At 38.4% G+C, this 25,179-nt stretch overlaps 1 protein-coding gene across 1 annotated transcript in view; it reads right to left on the reverse strand.

Moving 5' to 3' along the window:
* Positions 1–25,179, reverse strand: part of LOC112053415 (arrestin homolog) — a 90,093-nt gene that overhangs the window by 36,321 nt on the left and 28,593 nt on the right. Inside the window, exons 2-5 of the mRNA XM_052881197.1 lie at positions 10,907–10,960; positions 9,983–10,147; positions 2,856–2,976; positions 776–923 (exon numbers count right to left, since the gene is read on the reverse strand). Coding sequence (XP_052737157.1) covers positions 776–923; positions 2,856–2,976; positions 9,983–10,147; positions 10,907–10,938 — 466 coding nt within the window. The 5' untranslated portion in view covers positions 10,939–10,960. The remainder of the gene's footprint in view (positions 1–775; positions 924–2,855; positions 2,977–9,982; positions 10,148–10,906; positions 10,961–25,179) is intronic.

A 25,179-nucleotide genomic window follows, 5' to 3' on the forward strand; every position in this document is an offset into this window, starting at 1 on the left:
TTATTATTTACCCACGTATCATACCTATTTTACTGTAAAAACTCTGTGGTTACTTGTCCCGCCGCATATCATGTTCTTCTTACCCATGATCATCGTATCAGCCCATGGACGTCCACTGCAGGACATTTTCCCTTTTATAGGGACTTCCAAACATCACGATCCTGAGCCACCTGCATTCATCAAATCCCTGCGCTCGCTTGATGTAGTCAGTCCACCTGATGGGGGATCGACCAACACTACGCTCTCTAGTGCGGGGTCGCCATTTCAGTACCTTGGGACCCCAACGTCCATCGGCTCTTCGAACTATGTGCTCCGCCCATTGCCTGTTCAGCTTTGCGACTTTGGCTCTTCTGCGGATCTCCTCATTTCTGATTCAATTACGCAGAGATACTCCGAGCATAGCTTGTCCTACCCACTGCTACCTATTTTATCAGCACACGCGTGTCAAAGATCTAGTAGAACATGATCATCACTTCCGAGAATAGAGCAGTGTGTGTGCAGGATAGGGCAACATAGTGGCAATATCTTGGCAGCTTTTTTTCTGATTGTGTAAGTGCCGTAGTGGAAGGGGTAATGGGACCTCAGCGGCGTTACCGAGGTTGTGGGCGAGGGGAAAAGCAACGACCGATTAAAAAACCAACGTCAGATATCGGGGACCTCGTCTTCGCCGAAGACGCTGTGTAGTTTGTGTTTGTGTTGCCTGGGAAGCATTGTCGTAAAGGAGCTAGGAGCATTGCGTGCCTGCAGCATTAGATTAGATTATACCTACACTTACCAATATATGCTCGTACGTCATAAGAAGTGCCAATGGGTGCTCCGTGGTACTGCTTCGCCGGCACCAACTGCACGCTAGGGGGCGCTATGGGGGTGAGCTCCAGATGGAAGGGGAATGCGTTGGAGCCAAGCCTCTTAATTAGAGCATCCTGTAACAAGATTTGTGTAAACCAAACCATTTAACTAACAATGTGAATGGAATGGTACCTTCGTGGTTTGTGGATCCTACATAAAGAAATCAATTTTTGTCCTAACATTGGTTTTTATTATTCTTTTTTGTGTACGGGGTTGGAAATAACTCCCTAAACTCCTGGACCAGCACAGAACCTCTTGGAATTAGTCCGTGTGCTTTTGTTATTTAATATGCCTATTATGGAAAGAGTACTTGAAAAACAAGCGATGTGTTAAAAAAGAAGTGAAAACACAATTTATTTGTTGCTGGATTTCATTAAGAATACACAATAATATTTCACAAACGGATGCCTCAATCAAAAAAAAAATATTACGGCCTCCGTGGCGCAGTGGTAAGTGCAGTGGATTTACAAGACGGAGGTCCTGGGTTCGATCCCCGGCTGGGTCGATTGAGGTTTTTTTAATTGGTGGGAGGTTTCAGCCGTGGCTAGTTATCACCCTACCGACAAAGACGTACCGCCAAGCGATTTAGCGTTCCGGTACGATGTCGTGTAGAAACCGAAAGGGGTGTGGATTTTCATACTCCTCCTAACAAGTTAGCCTGGTTCCATCTTAGATTGCATCATCACTTACCATCAGGTGAGATTGTAGTCAAAAGTTTTTTAACCCTAAAATAGTGTCTTTTCTAAATCGCAGACAGATTGAATTGGTGAAGGTTTGTGTGTAGTATGTTAAGTGGTTGCCGTTGACAACGGAGCGCCAGAAACATAGATATTTAAGGAAGGAAAAGGAAAAAACATTACCACATTTTCATATTGCACATGGAGCAATGAATTAGAGCCGTCAGCTCGCGAGGGTCATACATCATTTTTCTATAACCACTAGCTCGCACTTCACGAGCGCTTCGCGAACACGAGCGCGAAGTTGCTTTCGATATGATGGATGTTTCGTCGATATACAAACAAACAACGTTATTAAATAAATAATATATTGTGCTATAGGGGAATAGCCGCAGTGGATATGACCTCTGCCTCCGATTCCGGTAGGTGTGGGTTCGAATCCGGTCTGGGGCATGCACCTCCAACTTTTCAGTTGTGTGCATTTTAAGAAATTAAATATCACGTGTCTCAAAACGGTGAAGGAAAACATCGTGAGGAAACCTGCACACCAGAGAATTTTCTTAATTCTCTGCGTGTGTGAAGTCTGCCAATCCGCATTGGGTCAGCGTGGTGGACCTGGCCTAACCCCTCTCATTCGAAAGGAGACTCGAGCTCAGCACTGAGCCGAATATGGGTTGATGGTGATAGGGGAAAGGTTTCATTATCTATCACTAATATATTATAGCCAAAATGTTATGTGTGCAATAGTTCTTCACGTTACAAATCACCATCATCACTATCAGATGGACGTCCACTGCGGACTCTTTTTAAGGGTTTCCAAACAACAGCGGTTTTAAAGAGCCTTTATCTACCACGATATTGTCTATCCACCAAGTAAAGACCCCAACGCTCATCGGCTCATTGCCATATCGGCTTTGCGTTGAGCAATGTCACCTATTTCTATCTCTCTCTGTTTAACATGGTACTATAGAAAGAGGAAGATAGAGTTAAAGTCGATGCTCGCATTTGCTAGTTAAACAAAAGTTACAAAATAGCTCTCCAGGTCAACCCTCAATCGTCTGTTCGCCGATGGTATGGATCAATCTTTCGCATGAATATATATATATATATACTCAGAGGCACAATTATACGCCCACTTTAATATGTCGCGATTATATTAAAGTGGGCGGATTATGCCTGAAGTCCAAATTTATTTAAAATTGGCTTAGCTCAATATTGGTTACTGATTCGATCACTCAAAGATACTCCGTACTGCAACTACTCAACCGATTTGGCTGATTGAAGTGGAGTTAGATTTAGTCTCTGAATTACCACATAGGAGTTTTATACCTGTAGCGGTGTGTTGGGTTCTCTCTCCAGATTGCAATGCACCGGCCATATTTGCGCCAGGCTCATGATGGCTTCGTTGCAGAACTTCAAACCCATAACTTCTTCATCTTCTCGACCGTACCTGGACAAAACAATAAATTTAAGAATGAGCTTTTTTATGCTGTTATTTTGATTAGTGCCACAGACTTATATTTAATAGACACCGTTTATTTCGACCGACCTCCTCAACCTTATAGACAGAGGCTAAAGTTTTGGTCAGGTCAAACCCGCGCCACTCCGGAAACAAAAGTGCAAATCGCTAGGATCCAAGCCACCATTATCACCAGTCTGTAAATCATAGCCAAAGTATATACTTAATTTTGGGAACTAATTTTAACCCTAGAACAGCCATGCCCCAATACATGTACTCGTAGGTGGGTTATAATTTTGAATCTTTAACCATTAGTACAGGAAATCTAGGAAATATGACTAAAAGAACCCCCTATCCCTGGAGTGGCTCAGAAACTCAAAAGCTTTTGGATTGCATTTTTCTACATTTCCTGTACTACATCTTTATTTGATTTCACAGGTAATGGTCTAAAGTGTCCCCCGAAACTAATGTGAAACCCACAACTAAACTTTTTACTTAACCCGACAAAGAACTTGACCCCTGATTTTCAAGATATAGTTATAGAAGAAAATACCTTTGACGAAGGCTGGTTAGACTCTTTCTTTCATTCATTGTATCCTCGAAGTTAACGAACCATTCAGTTACATTTACGAGGGTCCAGCAATGAATGACGCGGCGCGAATGAAATGGCCCATTGAAAAATGAGTCTAACCTTTTATGTCGGTCTTGGAATGGCCCCTAATAAGAAATCGTCGAGCTAGGTGTATTATATTGTGTAATTTTAGTAGTAAGCTTGACTATTGTTAAGTTCTCTAGTAAAATTATACCTGAAAGAATCTATAATATCAACTTACAAAACCTCGATGTTGTATCCTTTTTAAATTATAAGGTATGGTTTAAATTCAAGTAAGCTTCGTTAACGACTATATTTCTTAGAGTAGGGTATAGGGTATAGGGTAGGGGTAGGGTAAGGTGTAGATTGGGAGCAGATTATGAATGGAAATGGGAAAGGAATAAATACAAAAATTTATACGTAATGTGACGTAATAATAATCAGGAGCATAATAAAAGGCGCCTGGCACTAATTTTTTAGACATAAAATTTATACCTACCAGTTATAGAAGAAAATAACTGTAATGAAGGCTTTCTTTCTTTCGTATCCTCGAAGTTAACGAACCATTCTGTTGCATTTACGAGGGTCCAGCAGAGGGAATGGGAAATGAATAAACACAAAAATTCAGAAGTAATATGACGTAAAAATTCAGACGTAAATCAGGAGTACAATAAAAGGCGCAAATTTTTTTAGACACATGGTCTCTAACGCAATTTGATTTACATTGCGTTAGATTGCACGAACGCAATCACATACGAATAATGCGGTTTTCATTTCATTCAGGTTAACGTAAACAAATATTTACGAATTCGACTATAGATGCTTTAGCCTACACCGCAGAATTGATGGTTGATTTATTAAAGCGCTGTATCAAATTCGGCTTTCGAGTGCGCTAATTGAAAATGGAATTCATTAACGATCATTAGTTATACCACGTTCCGGCTGACCTGATTAATTATAACTATTAGTCAAAATAGATATATTTAGTGCAAGTTAACCATATTAATCAAGTGGTTCTCAATTATGAGGTTGCAGATCACAATGTTCTGAGTTCGATTCATGCGTTGGTTATGAAATTATTATCAATAACAGCCGATGGACGTCCACTGCTGGATTTAGGCCTCTTATTTAGACTTCCAAGCACCACTGTCTCTAGCCGCCACCATCCAGCGGCTCCCTGCAACCCGCTTGATGTCTTCAGTCCACCAACACTGCGCTTTCCTGCCGCTTCTCGTGCGGGGTCGCCATTCCAGCACCTTGGGACCCTAAAGCCAACGTCCATCTGCTCTTCCAACCATATGCCCTGCCCATTACCACTTAAGCTTCGTTATTCGTTGAGCTATGTCAGTGACTTTGGTTCCTCTGCGGATCTCCTCATTTCTGAGTCGATCACGCAGAGAAACTCCAAATCAGATTATGATAAAGCAATCACAATCTCCATCATTATTTCTGATATTTCTACATTTCTCGATGACGACTCCTGTTTTCCATTTCCATTTCAAACTAGGTATAGGTGTTAAACCCAATATCTCTCCAATATACTGGAACACAGAAATGCTCATTGGAGGTAGACACATTGAATAAAGCTTTTATGAAAGTGTTCAACCGACATCGAAGACTTAACTCTGCCTTAAAAACCCCTATTTCTAAAGATACGAATATGTTAGCATTGCATGGATTCACCGTGCGGGTGCCGGGTCCATCGCGTGATAGAGAGAAAAACTCCGAGCAGAGTCCCGAACTTGTGACTACAGGATGTAGGGTTAAGGAATTCCTTGACGATCGATCAACACAACTCGTTCTCTACTCGTGTTGTTCTCCGTGCCTAGCAAAATTTGGTAAGATCATATTAGAGAAGCTTTGGATACTCTTTCTAATATAGAACTAGCTGCATTTCTAGTGAGGGAAAGGTCTTTAAGCAAGTTATAGAGAGATTTTGCTGGTAATCCTCTCGCACCTACTTCTACGGCGTACAGACTAACTACATAGCCATTTATAGTTAGTGACCTAACAAATGGTCATAATATTTATTCACGTTTATACTGTGGTCCTTCGGAATTAAACCACATAGTAAAGTTCATAAAATATATATTTTTCTATAAATACAAGAGTAAGTGGTTGTCTGTTAGGCAAATACATTTCCAACCTCGAACGATATTTTCTCGACCCCTTCAAATATTAAATGAAATGTAAATAACAGGTATTAGACGCAATTTATGGCACATGAACTTGGCTAGCCTCCTTCTGGCCAAGGTCGTATTAAATCTTTTAGTTCTGGCAAAAGCTCAGCTTCATTTTACGATACCTAACGTAAGTAACTCAAATGCACTATAACTAAAATGAGTCATGCGAATTGTTTCGCTACACAAAACTGAGGAATGGGTTTCTCTGCTCTCTGCACAAATACTGTACAAACTTTAATTATTATTCATGATTACAACCTCATAACAGCACGAGTGTCCTCTAGGAATGAGAGGGGTTAGGCTAATAGTCCACCACGCTGGCCCAATGCGGATTGGCAGACTTCACACACCTAGAGAATTAATCTCAGGTATGTAGGTTTCCTCACGATGTTTTCCCTCACTGTTTGAGACACGTGATATTATATTTCTTAAAATGCACACAACTGAAAAGTTGGAGGTGCAATCCTGGATTGGGTTCGTACCCACACCCTCCGGAATCGGAGGCAGAGGATATAACCAATGGGCTATCACTCACCGTTCACTGCTCAAGCTATTCTCCCCTTCTCCCCGCGTATCCAAAGTAACCCATAAAGAATTACAAAACAAGAAATATGGACGACCGAACTCTACAAGAATATTAACGCCGACCGTACGGCGAGCTCTTTATATTGCCAGTCGTTCCCGCCCGATCGCTACCCTTCTCTAACTCCCTACACTTTATGGAAACCGCACCACCTAGCGTCGGCACGAGCCAACACGAGATCAAACGACGTCATATCCGTCTCAGACTACTATTTCCTACAATATATTGTAATTTATTGCGTTACTAAAAATATATTTGGCCTTAATTAACTTATGTAGAAGAGATCAGTGTTAATCTTTAATACGGATTAATTAAGTATTCAGTTTGTTCCTGTAAAGTAAAGCAACATTCATTAAGATTTTCGCCGATGTTTTTCCTCGTCGTCCTTTGAACTTGTCTACTGTGGAAATCTGTACATAATTTTATGAAACATGATATATTTTTGTTTCAATTTCCTTTTACAGATCTTTTCAACAAGATAGCACTCTGCCAAGACAAGCTTCAAAAGTATAAATATACATAGAATGATATATGTATATAATATATATGTTGTGCCAAATATGACATGTAGTGGTGTTGCAATGTTTGTACTAGGTACTTTCGGTTTAGACTTGCCTAAGTGGTCTGGGTATCAGGCACTACAATAGTGTTAAGCTGTAAAATGTGGCACAACTTTTTTAAATAAATGATTTTTCTTTCTTCCTTTCTATCACTAGCGGACGCCATCGACTTCGTTTGCGAGAAAATCGATACTAAGCTTTCATCGCAGGCGACCATTTTTGAAGATATCATTAAATTGTGGACTTTTTGTAGATCTATGAAAGAGAAATATTCCACAATGTACAGTTTTTTACACCTCCAAGGGATTATACAGTGTTTTCGATGAAAGTTTTCAGACAGCTTGACCTTTTATGACAAATCATACAATCACAGATTTTAGTTAGTAATATTTTAATAAAGGTTTCTGACTTTCGATAAATACATACTCGTAATTTGTCATGATATGTAATAACTTTAAATAGTTTAAAAAACTAAAAAAACACGCTTTTAGCGCGCGCTAAAAATTACAAATATTGAATTTAATTCAGGTGACTATTTTTTTTCGTATTCCTGACAGCAAACCCTTTCATTTGATATCCATAACATGGGAGTCGATTTCAAACAGCCACCTTGGGAAGGCCGCCATATTGGATTTGTAATGAGGTTTCTTAGCTAGTCATGTATTGTCATCAGAATTCAGAGCGTATGCAAAATTTCATCCAAATCGAAGACCAGTAAGTGAGTCAAATTAAAATCCCAAGATTTTCTTAGATACATAGTACATTAATGAAGCTAATATAAAGCGTGTAAAAATCTTAACCAATTATTTATTATATATTATACCGAAACCTCAATCCCCATGATGACTATCTATTAGTGATAGCCGCATGAAAGGCAGTAGTCTTTGAAGATATTTCGAACAGATAGACCGTAGAATATCTTACGCTAACGCCCGGAACTTTGTTTGAGTATAGTACTTTATAGATTTAAAAAGGTATCCTAATAGTATTATAAACGCGAAAGTTTGTATGGATGTTTGGGTGTTTGTTTGGATGTTTGTTACTCTTTTTATCGCCTCTACTACTATAGCGATTTGGTTGAAATTTGTAATGGAAATAGATTTTGCTCTGGATTAACACGTAGGCTACTTTTATCCCGAAAAAATTATGGTTTCCCGAGATTTGCTGATGATTTTGATGATATGCATGAATACTGAACTGAATGAGCTGAAATTTGCTATTGAGATATAATATAGCATGGATTAACAAATAGGCTACTTTTATCCCGGAAAAATATATAGTTCCTGAGGGATTTGTGAAAAACTAAATTCCACGCGGACGAAGTCGCGGGCGTCCGCTAGTCTGTTATAAAACAAGAGTAAAATAACTGCAACCCATTGTAATTTATAGCTCTCCGTCTTTTGTTATTCTCTCGTATTTTAGATAGCACAGTTTGTAAAATATTTGTTTGTTCCAGGTTAGATATGCCTAATATAATTTAAATAGCTCCAACTTTTCAGTTGTGTGCATTTTAAGAAATTAAATATCACGTGTCTCAATCGGTGAAGGAAAACATCGTGAGGAAACCTACATTCCAGAGAATTATCTTAATTCTCTGCGTGTGTGAAGTCTGCCAATCCGCATTGGGCCAGCGTGGTGGACTATTGGCCTTAACCCTCTCTTTCTGAGAGGAGACTCGAGCTCAGCAGTGAGCCGAATATGGGTTGATGACGCCAGTCGGTTAAAAATATCAATATTAAAAAAATAGTTTGCATTAGTTTGCACTCGGTCAAACAATATAGAAAGGCTTAGCAATGAAAAACTATAAATTGCCCTCGGCCCTCGCTTTGAATGCCGTCAAATGAATTGGTTTTGAAAATTGCTTTTCAACTGTCACGCCTTTTTGCTGAATATAAAACACCAGCCATGGCACATATTGCATTTTACAATGAAAAATACAAAATTGATTAGAAATTCAAATATTTAATTATTCACCTAAACGTTATAGTTCATTGAATTTAGACATCACAGTTCAAAATACTCAACACCATTATTACAATGCTGAGATTCGCAACTCGATAAAATCGTTATTCTTTAATTAGCAAATTAAATTAGCATTTACGTTCATTTCAATATTATTCGAATTTTGAAGCTATAAGACTTTCAGTAGCCAGAGCTTAAAAAGGATTTACTACAAATAAAAGACAAATTAACTTCGTCAAAGCAGCAAAATGGCCATGTGGTTAGTTCGTACGCCGTAGAAGTAGGCGCGAGAGGATCTTGGTTTTGTGGGGCAAGAAGTGGTAAATAGGAAAGATGAGAAAAAACATACATACAGCTGAACATAAAACCTCCTCCTTTTTGGAAGTCAGTTAAAAATTATCACCCTCCCTAGTACCGCTTGCCCTTTCCTTAGACAAGGGGCTGGACATCCTTTGGTTCAGCGTTTCTGTAATGTTTGCTCAAACTCTGGTGATCTGTTGATCACTCGGTTAATCACTTCCACTTGGTTGGACACTGTATCTACGTAGTAATCGTGGTACGCACTTCTGTAGCACCAAGTGCAACTGCATCCCTCCTATCCGAGGTGTGTATTTATAGGTTACATACAAGCAGAATTGATGAGTTTGACGAAATCAGCACGAAAGAGTCAAAAGAAAACATTCGTCCGAACACTAGCAGTGATCCAACAGACGACGACTAGGAAGATAAACCATGTTACGGAATTCTACAAAAGTCAAATATAGTTCCAAATGAAGAAAAACATCGATGACACCTCATATACAGAAAGCAGCGCTAACCAAAAGACAGAAGAGCCTCCCAATGCGCCTGAAAAAAAACTAACAGACCTCGCCGCTGATTTAGCATTGTTGCTTTAATACATTTTTTTATGAATTAGCAACTGTATATAAAATTATAGCCAGTAAAAGAATTTTGTTATTTTACAAAAATATTTCATAAGTATTTCATAGTAGGCTAGTCTGCTGACAGCCTAGATAAGACTGTTGACATATGCAACAGTTTCCATAAAGATGAAGTTGCTAGCGGATTCTGTTTAAAAACATCCAGTCACTCAGCACTTGCACTGCCTTGAACTAACCTGAAAGTCAAAGTGACTTGTCCGAACAGCTTCTTATTCTCCAAGCTGTCAGTGTCGACGTGCAACACGCCCTGGATCTTGTCGATGCAGCCATTCTCCACCACGAGGTCGCGCGACGCCAGGTACAGTGTCAGCTTGTTGTTCGGCGATGACTTCTTGAACACCCTGTACAAGTTATAATGATGAGTACTGATAGCCCAGTGAATATGACTTCTGCCTTGGATTGAATTGTTCAATTTAGAATTTAATATTTTCTAAATTACCTCAAACGGTGAAGGAAAAACATCGTGAGGAAACCTGCATACCAGAGAATTTTCTGAATGTGTGAAGTCTGCTTATTCGCATTGGGCCAGCTTGGTGGACTATTGACCTAACTCTTCTCATTCTGAAAGGAGACTCGAGCTCAGCAGTGAGCCGAATATGTGTTGATAATGATAAAATTGGCTCACGTCTGTTTTGGTGGTAGACATAGGTCGTTGCTAGTTTGCTACTGGTTTAAGTTGCCTAGCTAAATCGTGACCAAACAATAAAATTATTAAATTTTTAACTGATAATTATTTTTCAACTTCCCTCATCTGTTATTAAAAAAAAATCTTTCACTAGCTAAACAATATAACAAACAGAACTGAAAACACATAGGTTGCCTTCTCTAAAGATGATATTTCTAATATTCTCGTACCATATCGGCATTTAGCGGATTTAACGTTCCGGTACTGTGCCTGAAGAAACTGTCAGAGATGTGGGTAGAATAAATTTCTATACCAAGTAAGCCCGCCTCCATCTCTTCGTCACTTAACACCAGGTGAGCAGTCAAGGTTAACTTTATCTAACAGTACTGTTGATAATCTGTTTTTGTTGATAATGTGTTTTTTAATTGAATAAATAAAAAAAAATTAAGCCTGCTAAGTATATAATGTCACTCACCGTTGCGAATTAAGTGCACTGTCTGTAGTCATTTCGGCGTCCGAAGACGATTTTCTGTAACAAAATAGAACTACTTAGCATCTCATAATTATTTTAAATGGAATAATAATAGCAAATCTACACAAGTAATAAATTAGTAGCTGCCACTATCTAAGGCTAAAATTTGTTAACGAGACAATATATAAACTTCTCTTTTTCTACTAATATTATTAACGCGAAAGTTTGTATGGTTGTATGTTTGTTTCTCTTTGACGCGATTTGGCTGAAATTTGGAATGGATAGACGGCTGAAATAGATTTTGCTCTGGAACGGAAAAAGATCTTCATCCCGGAAAAATCCATGGTACCCGCGGGATTTGTGAAAAACTGAATTCCACGCCGACGAAGTCGCGGGTGTCCGCTAGTAAACTAATATAGAATATCAATAAAAGATGTTTAGTCCCATTTATTTTTAAGAAACCTTGAAAAAAGTGATATTCAATTGGATACTGCATCATTGGATACCATGATGCAGTAGTTCTGTCTTGTATGTGGTTTTTGATCGAATACCCGAAAAAGCCATGAAATTAAGCTATCCACATAATATTTCACTTCAAAGGTAGACCCTTAAGGGATGCCGCTATGTGGTAAAGTTGACGCACCGTAAAACAGACCCTTTCTGGTAATATATTAGATGGGAGTAAACATATTTTAGTTTATTCCGGCAAAGGCTGCCATCAGGGGTGAGTTAAACTTCCGGAATTATTTCGTAGAGAACTTTTTCCCACTATAATGGCGGTTTCCCATCGATAGCTTATTACCCGACTGCGTCAGAAGGTGGGTAATGTTTTAGAGCGTATGTATGTGTGTATGTTTGTATATATGTATGTGCATTTCTTTGGCACGCCCAAACAGCTGGACGGATTTTGACATATGAGGTGTCAATGAGTTTGTCAGAACTGTGGTAGTGACATAGGCTATATACATTTTCAAAATGGCGCCCGTAAATGAAAAAGAGGTGGGGGGTGGGTAGGTTTTTTTTACCTTAGCCTAACCCCATTATTTCATTTGACACCCATATTGGGTGTCAAATGAAAGGTCGTAAAAAGACTATTTCTTTCTAAAATGTCTAAAAAGAAGGCAGCGCCTTCAAACTGATCAGAAGGTAGCACAATGTTATTTATCGCTTATTAGTTTAGTAGGTATATATATTATTTTATTTAAAAAAAAATTAAGTTTTTATGTGGACACCACAACACAAACATACTTTAAAACCAACAAAGGCATTGTTGGCAACTATTGTTTAATAGTCATCTTTCCTAGGCAACCTTCAGTTCAATTCATAGCCTTTATTACTTCTTAAAACGTTAACTTTTACATATCCAAGCAACTAGATATAGGTAAAGTATTATAAAATATAATAAATAGTCTAATAAATCAAAATCTCGTGTACCACGGTGTTTATGGTCATTTTCCTCCGAAACAGCATTACGGTTTTTACTGATTTTATTTGTATAGTTCTTATGTAAGTAAGATATGTGACCCATAAAGTATGTATCACCCTTCACTTCAAACCACACATTTCATATTTAATCGCGGTTTCAGTATTTTTCTACGAATTGAATTTATATAGGACGACTTCGTTTGCCTGGTCAGATATTTAGAATATCACACTTATTTAGAACCTTACGTTGATTAAAACTAAAAAAATTAAATAGTAGATTTGATTACAATGTTAATAAATTAGTTTGCTAAATAAATATGTTAAACCTCTATTTATGACTTGGATTTCGGTTCCAAAAAAAGCTATGCACACTTAATTACAGAGCCAAAGTATTTTTTTTATACAAAACTATCCGACATCCCGCGGTTTCACACGCGTAGTTCCCTTTCCTGTGATGATAAAATAATCTATATAAAAGATAAAATGTGAGGATAAAATATAGCCTACGACATTCACAGGTTGCTTTAAGGTGTAAAAGAATTTTCAAAATCGGTTCAGTAGATTCAGAGATACCCCCTACAACAACAAAAGCTTTACCTCTTTATAATATTAATATAGATAAAGATGAGTCGCTTAGCGTAGCATTCTCTTAGCATATCTAGTGGAAGGCCGCCCTAAGAGCAAACAGTTTCCCACATCCCCGAAAAGTTGGGATAATATTATCTACGGGGAATTTTCGCAATAAAAAAGATCTTGTAATAAAAAACGCAGACGTAAATGAAGTTGGTGCGTAAAGTTTTTGGAATTAAAAGTCTTTTAATCAAAGAGAGCGCCAAAGAGCTTTGGCCGAGTTTTGTTTATTAGTTTTCTTTTTAGCTTACTTATAATTTTAATATCTTATTAACTAACGGGCAGAAACGACTTCCTTCGCGTAGAATAGGGATGATGACAGTTATTTAAATTGTATATAAATTAGGAGTATGCTAATAGCAAAGCAATTTTGTAAAAGTAACAGGATATCTACGATCATTACTTTAGGAGCTACAGGGATTTAAAGGTTCAGATCTGCGGAACTGCCACGGATCCAGAGAAACGTCCCATACAAAATGGTTCGAATTAATGACGACGTAGGTACATAATGATCGTTAGATTTGTATGAGCGTTTAAACTAAATCACCAATATCTTGTTATTTGTGCGTTTATGTTTATAGTTCATGTATTGAAAATGTAAGGAACACATTTAATGTAAGGAAGCTAAAACTATGTATGAATTTTCATCTAATCACGTTAAAAGATTTTTAATAAATATAAATGAGTTAACATTGACCTTATTTACCCGAACGTATTATAAAAATCAATATATTCGAACCTAGTCATCACCCCCATGTAAATTAATTATCACAAGCTCTTGTTGTTCCTTTATGCGGCGTATGGTGGACCGATTTAGCTGAAATTTGTAATGGCTATAGATTATACCCTGTATTAACACAAAGACAAGTTCTTATTCTGGAAAAAATCATGGTTCCCACGGTATTGCGAAAAATTGTTACCACCCTACCGACAAAGACGTACCGCCAAGCGATTTAGCATTCCGGTACGATGTCGTGTAGAAACCGAAAGGAGTGTGGATTTTCGTCCGCCTCCTAACAAGTAAGCCCGCTTCCATCTTAGGTTGCATCATCACTTACCACCAGGTGAGATTGTAATCAAGGGCTAACTTTTAAGAATAAAAAAAAAAAAAAATTCAATTTCACGCGGAGTCACGGGCTTTCGCTAGTAAAAATATAGTTGACATATTCCACAAATAACGAGACAGGCGGCTATTATAAAGTCAGCACAATAGTGTGCTTCCGTCCTAAGACCCTTCCGGACCCTTCAAGAGCAGAGCCTATAAAATTGTGTACGTGAGCGAACAATAAAATAAATACCTATTTCTTAACGTACTTCAATACTTTGACCGTTATTAAAAAAAGAGTTTTTGAGTATAGCTAAAAATATATCTCGATTAAGTACTCTTTACTTAGGATCTCGAACCCTCTCCGGAATTAGAGGCAGAGGTCATATCCACTGGGCTATCACGTATCTGAATATCCTATCCTACTAATATTATAAACGTATCTGAATATCCTATCCTAATAATATTATATATGTTTGGATGTATGTTTGTTTGGATGTTTGCTACTCTTTAACGCCGCTACTACTGAAGCGATTTGGCTGAAATTTGGAATGGAAATAGATTTTACTCTGGATTCATACTTAGGCTACTATTTATTTCGAAAAAATCCATGGTTTCCCAAGATTTGCGAAAACTGATGATATTTTAGAATTTAATAATCAATTAATACTGATGATATTGATGATGTGAATGTTTGTTACTCTTTCACGTCTCGACTACTGAACCGAATTAGCTGAAATTTGGTATTGAGATATATTATAGCCTGGATTAATACATAGGCTACTTCCATGGTTTACGAAAAATCAATGGTTCCCGAGGGATTTGTGAAAAACTAAATTCCACGCGAATGAAGTCGCGGGCGTCCGCTAGTGGGTTGATAATGATGATGAAGTTTTCTGACAGGTTAAATAGGGGATTCATGTATACTTTAATTGAACAAGTTTTAAGCATCATTTCAACACGAAAGTCTTCGAAGTGATGATTAAAACTTGAACAATTAAACTGAACTTGGTCCCTAACTATGAGCATCATAAGAAGGCTGTCACCAAGCGGACGATGGAGCGAGTTATTCTCGAAATATATTTGCGTGATTGAATTAGAAATGGAGAAGAACCAAAGTTACCGACATAGCTCAACGAGTCGCGAAGCTGTAGGCAATGAGCATGGCACATTTCGAAGAGCCGATGGACGTTGGAGTCCCATGCTGGAATGGTGACCCCGCACCGGAAAGCGCAGTGACCCCTAAATGGACCGACGAAATCAAGCGGGTTACATGGAACTGCTGGATGCAATCGGCTTAAAACCGTATTTATCTGCAGCTCTAATCTAACAAGAGGCCTAACTTCAATTAGGCTTATAGGCAATACCTTATGTTCCTTTTTTATTCTTCACAAGTTATTCCTTGACCACAATCTCACCTGATGGTAAGCGATGATGCAATCTAAGACGGAAGCGGGCTAACTTGTTAGGAGTATGATGAAAATCCACACTGCTTTCGGTTTCTTTAAGACATCGTACCGGAATGCTAAATCGCTTTGGTTGCGTTTAGGATGGTAACTAGTCACGGCCGAAGCCTCCCACAAACCAAAAACCTTATGATGACGATGAATATTTAAATAAAAAAACAAACACAAGTCACATTCTTTTCTTCCAAAAACAAGTAATCGAAACTACGAAAAATGATAGATAACTGCTATTAGTTTTCGGGACACAACAAAAGATGGGTTTTTAAATAGCGAAGACATTCGTAAAAAGGCACATTGATGGATGGTGGCAAATAAAAGCATTTTGTCTCCCTTTGTAATGGAATGCTTTTAGGAACTTTCGGTTTTTCGGAGGACCCGTCCTTATTTGTGACGGATGTTTTTGTGGACATGCCTCAGATATTGTATTTTTCTAGAATCCATCATCCATTAAAACTTTTTATTAGGCCGTGATAAAATGCTGCCAAAACAGCTGCTATAGCATAATATTTGCCATATCTTAATCGATCTTTTTCGACCGATCGTGACGAGTTGTGAAGTGGCAATGGGGCACATATTTCGAAAAAACAATAAACGTTGGGGTCCCAAAGTGCTGGAATGGCGACTCCCCACCAGGATTACTGACAAAATCAAGCGAGTCGCAGGGATTCGCTGGATGCAGGTGGCTCAGTATCGTGATATCTAGAAGTCCCTACTAAAGTCCTGCAGTGGAGGTCCATCGGCTGATATGATGATGATGATGATGATGATGATGATGATGAATCGATCTTTTATAGATAACTAGCGGATGCCCACGATTTTGTCCGCCCTTAAACCTTCTTAATCCGGCCCTATCGCAAAACCAGTTCTTAGCGGTCGTCTGCTAACTAAAAACTCTTTGCCAAATTTCATCTTTGTACGTCATGCCCATTTCGATATTCCGTGATGCGTGATCTATATATACGTAAGCAAAATGTGTGTGTTTAGATTCCATGAGTCCCTTTGATTTCCTACCAGCTCAATCAATATGTCTAACGAACTAACTCAATAGAATCTATGCTAATCTATATCTATACTAATATTATAAAGCTGAAGAGTTTGTCGGATTGAACGCGCTAATCTCAGGAACTAGTGGTCCGATTTGAAAAATTCTTTCAGTGTTAGATAGCCCATTTGTCGAGGAAAGCTATAGGCTATATATTATCCCCATATTCCGACGGAAACGGGTACCACGCGGGTGTAACCGCGCGGCGTCAGCTAGTAGTTTATAAATCAGTAGTGGTTAAAACTTTACTTCTGAGAATTGACCAATTTACCAAAACCTATTAACAAACAGGGCAAATTAAATTAAATCGTAATAATAAATCTAATTAATGAAACCCATTTCTAGAAATTTATATAAACTTTGAGCTTGTATTCTTAAACAAGTTTCTAGAACACGTAGACTTGTATTTACAAAGTAAAGTTATTCTAATTGCGAGTTATAGATGGTTTCCATCAGTCCTAGAAAAGCTCGATCACTTACAGAAATACCTAGAATGTAAGGCTAGGAGCACACGATGCGTTGCAGCACCGCACCGCAAAGATTTCGCCGCAGCGGACGTGCGAACGGTGCGGCGCCGCAGAACGGTTATGACAGATATAGTTACTAGTAGAACCGCATCGTACGGATCAAACGGATTTTTAATTTTACGGTAGATTTTGGCTAGTGGGAGATTTCGGCCTTGGCTAGTTACCACCCTACCGACAAAGATGTACCGCCAAGCGATTTAGCGTTCTGGTACGAAGTCGTGTAGGTAGAAACCGCAAGGGGTGTGCATTTCATCCTCCTTCTAACAAGTTAGCCCACTTCCATCTTAGATTGCATCATCACTTACCATCAGGTGAGATTGTAGTCAAGGGCTAACTTGTAAAGAATAAAAAAAAAACGATGCGATCTCCGTTTGATGCGATACGTCTGATACGTACGATGCGGATCTGTGAACCCGCCCGCCACAGTCGCGAGAGGCGTGGGAAGTAACGGGGGAAGTAAGCAGAGACGTTGTGTTGCCACGTTATTCGTCCTGCCGCATTTCATGCCCCTCGTGCTGCCCATCGCTTCCAATTCTGTTGTGTGACAAGCAACAGATATTCCTATGTAATATCAACCACTGACGATCAAGTAATCTCATCTGCAGCGCCAACGTCTTAACATCCGATACAACTGATCGTGTGTTGGTTGGTTATTAATGAAAAAGTTGTACTGTAGTGTCAATGATTACTTGAGTGAAAAATTAAAATAGGGACATTAACCTTATTAGTGACATTTATATTAACATTAATTAATTCGAAAAATTGTTTTATTTTTATTATTTGTAAATTAGTAAGATTTGTTATTTTTTGCACGCCATCTATGGCAGGATATGTGTTTAATATAATATAAAACACCTATGTAAATGTACCATATACTGGCGAAATAAAAATTGATCGATTGATTGCGATCGGCATGACGTCATGCACATCACGACCAATCGCGTCTGTGACTGACATAAGGCGTCGCAGCGGTACCGCTCCGTCGCCGCATCGCTGCAACCGTGTGCTCCCGCCCTAACCCTATTCTGTCCATGAACAGAAATATCTAGAATGTAACCCGACACCCGCGCCGAAATACTACGCTCCACAAACAACTCTAATTAACAGAACCGCCGTCAACTACAAAGTAACTTTTGTTAAGGCGAAGTTCTAATTTTGACGCGATTACGTGACAATCTTATCGAATTAGTCGCGCGGTATCGCGATATTTAACTTCTAAACTAGTGACATAATTAAGCGTTATGAATACATGAAAGACAATAATTAAAGGTAAGTAAGGTTTACAATTAATCACAATTACTATACCTAGTACATCTAAAAAGATTGGCTATGATAACTGGGTTTATTCCTTTTTAATATACGATGACAGCTAGTTGTAGTCTTGTCTAATTTTAAAGTACCTAATAATAGTTCATATCATCATGTCACTTATTTCATTTAATACTCGTTTAAAAAACCGATAGGTAACAAATATTACCTTTACCTGAAAAATTAAAAACACAAGATAACATTGGATCCGACAAAATACTCTCTACGTGCGTTTCACCCCGAAACCGGGGCTCTACAACGTTCAATTGCACGTTGTAGAGTCAACATCTCCTGAGGATGCTCCGGTTTCGGGGTGAAACGTACGTAGAGTATTTTGTCGGACCTGGGTGACGTTGTCGCATGGATTCGTCGGCTTTTCGCGGGTGATAGCAAAATAAATAAATTACTATCTATATAAGATAACAATAGAAAATCTTACTAATTTTATAAACATCAAAGTTTATATGGATGTTTGTTTGACACTCTTCTATGATATCCCTCCCTCCACGCATCCGCAAATAGAATATCTATTTTATAGACATTTATATTCTCAGACCAATTATTATAGGACCTGCCTCGCAAGACGTTACTTTTCTGTCAAAGTATATGATCAAAGATCTAATGCGATTATAAACATTGTCTATATAGTATCGATGATTCATAGTTGTACCAGGTCAACTAGATTATCTTACATAACAACATAAAGCGACTACCCTTAACATTAATTGTATAGTTCCAATAATAGTAGGTGAAGTAGGTACACAGGTTCTGTCACGTGATTAGCCGCTCTACCTATTCGCTCTAATCAGTCGCAAGTCACAATCCTCAATGTTACTCGTCCCCCGGTATCACCGCTGAGGTCTTATCAAGGAGCCTACAGCACTTACACAATAAAAAAAATCACGATCATGGTTAGCTTCTATTTCGGATTAACATACGACATACATAAGTATAACGGCTGCGGACGCAGCCGCGTCAACTCGGTTATCTTGCATAAACATAAAGCGACTACCCTTAACATCAATTGTATAGTTCCAATAATAGTAGGTGAAGTAGGTACACAGGTTCTGTCACGTGATTAGCCGCTCTACCTATTCGCTCTAATCAGTCGCAAGTCACAATCCTCAATGTTACTCGTAAGTAGCGCATTATTATATTATCATGGATTTTTTGCGTTAAAGCTAAAATGTCTAGACTAACGTACTTCCTCATTAAACCATCATGTTGTGAACTAAATGACCTTATAGATATATCATATCATAGGTATAACACGTTATGACTAACAGACTGAAAGTTTTACAGCTGCTCCTATACCATAGGTAGACCATTATGGAATATGGAGTTTGAACTGTGGGCTGTTCCGAAAGGGAGCAGGTTTCAAGTTGAGCATCCCACATCAGGGTAATCTAAACCACGCCGATTATTTCGAAAGCCACAAGAGTAATTAAAGAAACACAATTCGGTACGTGTTTCTTTAATTACTCGTGTGGCTAATCAATCATTAAGATTTAAATACCAAACTATATAGTGAGACAAAATTGACAATAGCGCCATCTAGTATCGATCGTTTCAAACTTTGTACTATGCAAACATTATTCAATATGCTGTGCTCCGCATACCAAAAACAGCGACTGCAGATCCAGCAGAACAAATGCCTGCGCCTTGCCACAGGAGCTCCGAGATACGTCAGAAATGACATCATTCACCGTGACACCTGCACGGCTATTCTCTAACGATATTTTGTATAACTCGCAAGTGCGAGTTTCGAACTCACCGCTATCTTTCTCATTCTATAGTATCGTGTTAAACAGAGAGAGATAGAGGTGAATTCGAAACTCGCACTTGCGAGTTATAAAAGTATCGTTACAGAATAGCCTAGCAGGACGCCCTCCGTGGAGGAGTTCGTCCGAGGTCTAGCGCGCCGAATGTTCGCGCGAGCGGATAACGGACCGCACATTCATCTACATGGTATAGCACCGCACTGCGAAAGACCACCAAATGGGCGTCCTCTACCTCGTGAGCTTCTACAAATGGCCATCTCAGAAGACGTAGGCACCGGAGGCAGCGGAGACGACGATATAAATGACGCAAGCACCAGACAAGACATCGCCGCGCTGAAGGACAATAATAAATAAAAAATTCAACTCATAGGCCAAGATGCCTCAGCCCCGAAAAGGGCTGGAAGAAATCACCGGGGGAGCAAGTTCCCCTGCGTCTTACTCGGGCAAGGAGGCAAAGCCTCGAGGCCCGTACCCCCTCACCCGACACTCTCGGGAGGAGATGACCCCCTCATCATTATTCAATAAGAAAATTGTTATGCTGATCTGAACATAAATCCACATGAATCGTTTTGTTTGTTTGTTTTTAAATTTTTCTCGGCTTACAACTTATCGGCATGAAACAGACCCCATTCGCATTCACACAAGAGTTACTAACCAACGTTAAAAAAGCGTTCAAATACAACAAATGCATTCCCAAGCATATTCACACGACAGCGTTTTTCAAACGTGATGCTTTTTACGAGCAGTGTTGCATTTTTAATTTTGGGCGCTGGAAATAGACCATGAATTAAATTAAGAACGTAAATAAAACCGTCAACGATGGGTTTTATCGTATCGCTTTTTTAACTCTCGTGCAAATAAGGACTAACAGTGTATAAGTATATTGTGACATCTCACTTCAAACAACACAAGACAAAACTTTCCCAACTAATAAAGCTCTCGCCAGAAGACGCCACGAGCGCTGGATATTACGAGTACGAGCAATAGTTTTATTACCGTCATACAATTTTATCGTGGTCTAGCTTTAGTCTAACTGTAACCCAGATTTGCTGTGACCTCGTGAACGGGGTCGAAGCATTTTACGATCGTTTGTCCTTTATCGCCCAATTTACGTTGGATCCATCTTATTTAGTTTACTTTATAAAATTCCATTGTAAATATCGGTAGATCATAAAAATGAAGTCGTAAAACGCTTCCTTTGGACTTATCTGCGACGTTTGATATTGCTTTTTGATCTTTGCCATAACTCTGTTAAAAGTCTTCCATTTGACCAGTTTTGGTGCGTATAAAATGAATTTACATAAGGTATCCGAACCTATTAGGTGTCCAGGAATTTAGCATATCATATGCCAGCATATCAAAAAAAAAATGCGTTTCCTTCGCATGCAGGTGAGTTCTATAATTCCTAATAATTTTTAGAAATAGTTCTGGTGTTTTTACCTAAAAAAAGTCGCAAAGTTACCCAAATGGTATGTTAACTTCCCGCAGAAAATCATTAACGAGAAAATCAAAATTTGAAACATGTGCTCGATGCACATATGAGATCTATAGTTCCTGATACGTTTTAGAAGTAGTTCTGGCATTTTTACCTAAAAAAAATCAGGCGCAAAATTAAACAAATGAAATGCTAATTTCCCGCAAAAAATCATTTACAAGCAAATCAAAATTTGAAAGGTGTTCTCGATGCAGACACCTATTAGGGATCCAGCATTTCTTTATCGAATGACTTGCTTTTTTACAAATCGATCTAAACTTAGTCTATACGTAATTACATTATCAATTATTTTATCTATCGGCTTTATATAATTATGTTATCTACGAATATAATAATAATTGTCTAGTTAGGTACTATAAACATACGACAAATGAGCCTACGATACGACTTTGTCATAAATATTACGTTCTGTGACGTTATTTAATGAATGCCAAGAACGTTCATAAACGTAAGGTGTGCAATCTTAGAGATATTTTTTTCAAGATGAATCAGTCAGAAATGTCAGTTTTGGAAAATGGTTATTGGAGGGGGAACTTTGACTATAGTTAAGTAATAGCTTTAAAAATAGAAACCCAGTAAAGTAAAGAAAAGTAAATATGAATTTGAAAAAAAAACCTGAATATTTAATAATATTTCTTTTCATTCAGTCTGTTTAATTTGATGACGTAGGTACCTTCTGATCAAAGTGAGGCGCAATGTGATTTATCTTTCCGCCACGATACTATCTTTTAGCCACTAATTTCCTAATCAGATATGCACAGTTTTGCGATGATATAAGGATTATATGCACGGTAAACATAACAAAAGTAATTTTTTTTTTATTTTTTACAAGTTAGCCCTTGACTATAATCACACCTGATGGTAAGTGATGATGGAGTCTAAGATGGAAGCGGGCTAACATGTTAGGAGGAGGATAAATATCCACACCCCTTTCGGTTTCTTCACGACATCGTAGCGGAACGCTAAATCGCTTGGCGGTACGTCTTTGTCGGCAGGGTGGTAACTAGCCACGGCCGAAGCCTCCCACCAGCCAGACCTGGACCAATTAAGAAAACCTCAATCGGCCCAGCCGGGGATCGAACCCAGGACCTCCGTCTTGTAAATCCACCGCGCATACCACTGCGCCACGGAGGCCGCCATAATAATAAACAACCGTTTAGCTGGTAAAAGGGGGGGGGGGGGACACTTACCTTTATCCCACACTATGAGATAAACGAGCACTTGAAACATCAAGTTATACTATTGTAAAGACTGCTGGAGAAGAGAAAAATCGGCAATAAACTCAACAGTTGTTCTTTTAAATTCCTTTGTAATCTTTATTATTCATTATATTTAAACTGGCGGACGCCCGCGACTTCGTCCGAGTGGAATTAAATTTTTTCAAAAATACCGCGGGAACCATGATTTTGAAATGAAAAAAAACCCATGTATTAATCCAAAGTAAAATCCATTTCCATTACAAATTTTAGCCAAATCTTACACACTATATTCGCAGCGCAAAGAATATCCTATCCTATTAATATTATAAACGCGAAAGTTTGTATGGATGTTTGGATGCATGTTTGCTAGGATGTTAAAAGCCTCTTTAACGCCGCTACCACTAAAGCAATTTGGCTGAAATTTGGAATGGAAATAGATTTTACTCTGGATTAACGCATAGGCATAGGCTTTTTATCCCGAAAAAGTCCATGGTTTCCCGAGAATAGCGAAAACTGATGACGTTGATGATATGAATGTTTGTTACTCTTTCACGCCTCGACTACTGAACCAAATTACCTGAATTTTGGTATTAAGATATATTATAACCTGGATTAAGACATAAGCTACTTTTTATCCCGAAAAAATCCATGGTTCCCGAGGGATTTGTAAAAAACTAAATTTCACGCGGACGAAGTCGCGGGCGTCCGCTAGTTTTTACATGTCGCGACTCTTCCCTTTACAGAATTTAAGTAAATATTTAAGACCTTCGTAGTATAGTTACAAACTAGAAAACTTACGTACTAAATTAGCAAACAATGTTAGTTGGTTCTCATTGGTCGTTAAGTAGACAAATGTCTGCGAATGGTGTAAGGGTCACAGTAAACACGATTCTACATATGTATAATAATATAATAAAAAATAAATAAATCATTTTTTTTCTGGTAAGGAACCCAAATACACAAGATATACGAAATTGAAAAAAATAAAATCGTTAAAACAGTAACCACACTTTACAGAACATTTACAACTATTTTACGTTTGGAATGTGATGGATTTTTTTAGCCTGTTTAAAAAATGTAACCGAAGTTAAAAATTTGGAGTTAAAATTCTATTTATTGTAAGTGTTACGTTACAAGTTTGTCGATTGGTGTTAATAACATTGATTATTTATGTTATTGTAGAGGGGAGGTGTCAGTTTGGTATAAATAAGAGGGTATTTTATGACTTCACCTCGGTTGTTTGGGAGGCAGCGTAGTCACGGTTACGCTGCCAGCCGCGTTAGTGATTTTGTGCAATAACGTTTTGTGTTGTAATTAATTATTTATCATTAATTCTTTAGTCTGGGCATGGAGAACAAGTCGGGCAGGGAAGGTAAGTGCTTATGCTAAAGGGATCCCTTAAGCCTACCCCAAGGTCACAAGTCCTGGGACCTGCTTGAGGTGTTTCTGCTACAATATAATGCTACACAATCACTATCCCTGCGGCCCGACATATCACATATGTACATTGTCGTGGCTTGTATATTGTAGAAAGAAGAAAAATAAAATAGTAAATTTTTTCTGGTTAACAGTAAGTCTTGGGCCTAGTTTTATTGATACTACATTACATTGCTTAACCAAAAGTTGTAAAACATTTTCAAGCACCGATAACACTAAAAAGTTATTAAAATTTATATTATTCTTAAGTAATCATGTTACTTACTTTTTTGAAAATAATTATATTTCAAATTATATATGCTACGGCCCTTAGTTCCCGCAAAATCCCATTCTAAAAGCTAGTTTATTTTTCTCTAATAAACAGTACCAAAGCTCCTTTATGAACTGTTAATGCGCTATTCCCGGAGCTAGTAAGGCTTTATGTGGTTTTAAGTAGTCTATAAATGTCCATTACAAAGACCACGCACCCTCATTGAAGACAAGGTATTCTGACTAAACTATTAATAATGTTGTATACTTTGATAAGCATTATAAGTTACAACTTGAAATTATTATACAAAAAAAAATTAATAAAAAAAGCAAAAAATAACATTGTATGTGCAAGCCAGTGACATTTTAATTAAAGCCGTATTTAAACTGTGGAAAGAACTGTCTGAAGATACTAAATATTTATGATAGGGTAGGGGTAGGGTAGGGGTAGGGTAGGGGTAGGGTAGGGGTAGGGTAGGGGTAGGGTAGGGGTAGGGTAGGGGTAGGGTAGGGGTAGGGTAGGGGTAGGGTAGGGGTAGGGTAGGGGTAGGGTAGGGGTAGGGTAGGGGTAGGGTAGGGGTAGGGTAGGGGTAGGGTAGGGGTAGGGTAGGGGTAGGGTAGGGGTAGGGTAGGGGTAGGGTAGGGGTAGGGTAGGGGTAGGGTAGGGGTAGG

This window comes from Bicyclus anynana, chromosome 4 (assembly GCF_947172395.1).
Source record: "Bicyclus anynana chromosome 4, ilBicAnyn1.1, whole genome shotgun sequence".
Taxonomy (NCBI): Eukaryota; Metazoa; Arthropoda; class Insecta; order Lepidoptera; family Nymphalidae; genus Bicyclus; species Bicyclus anynana.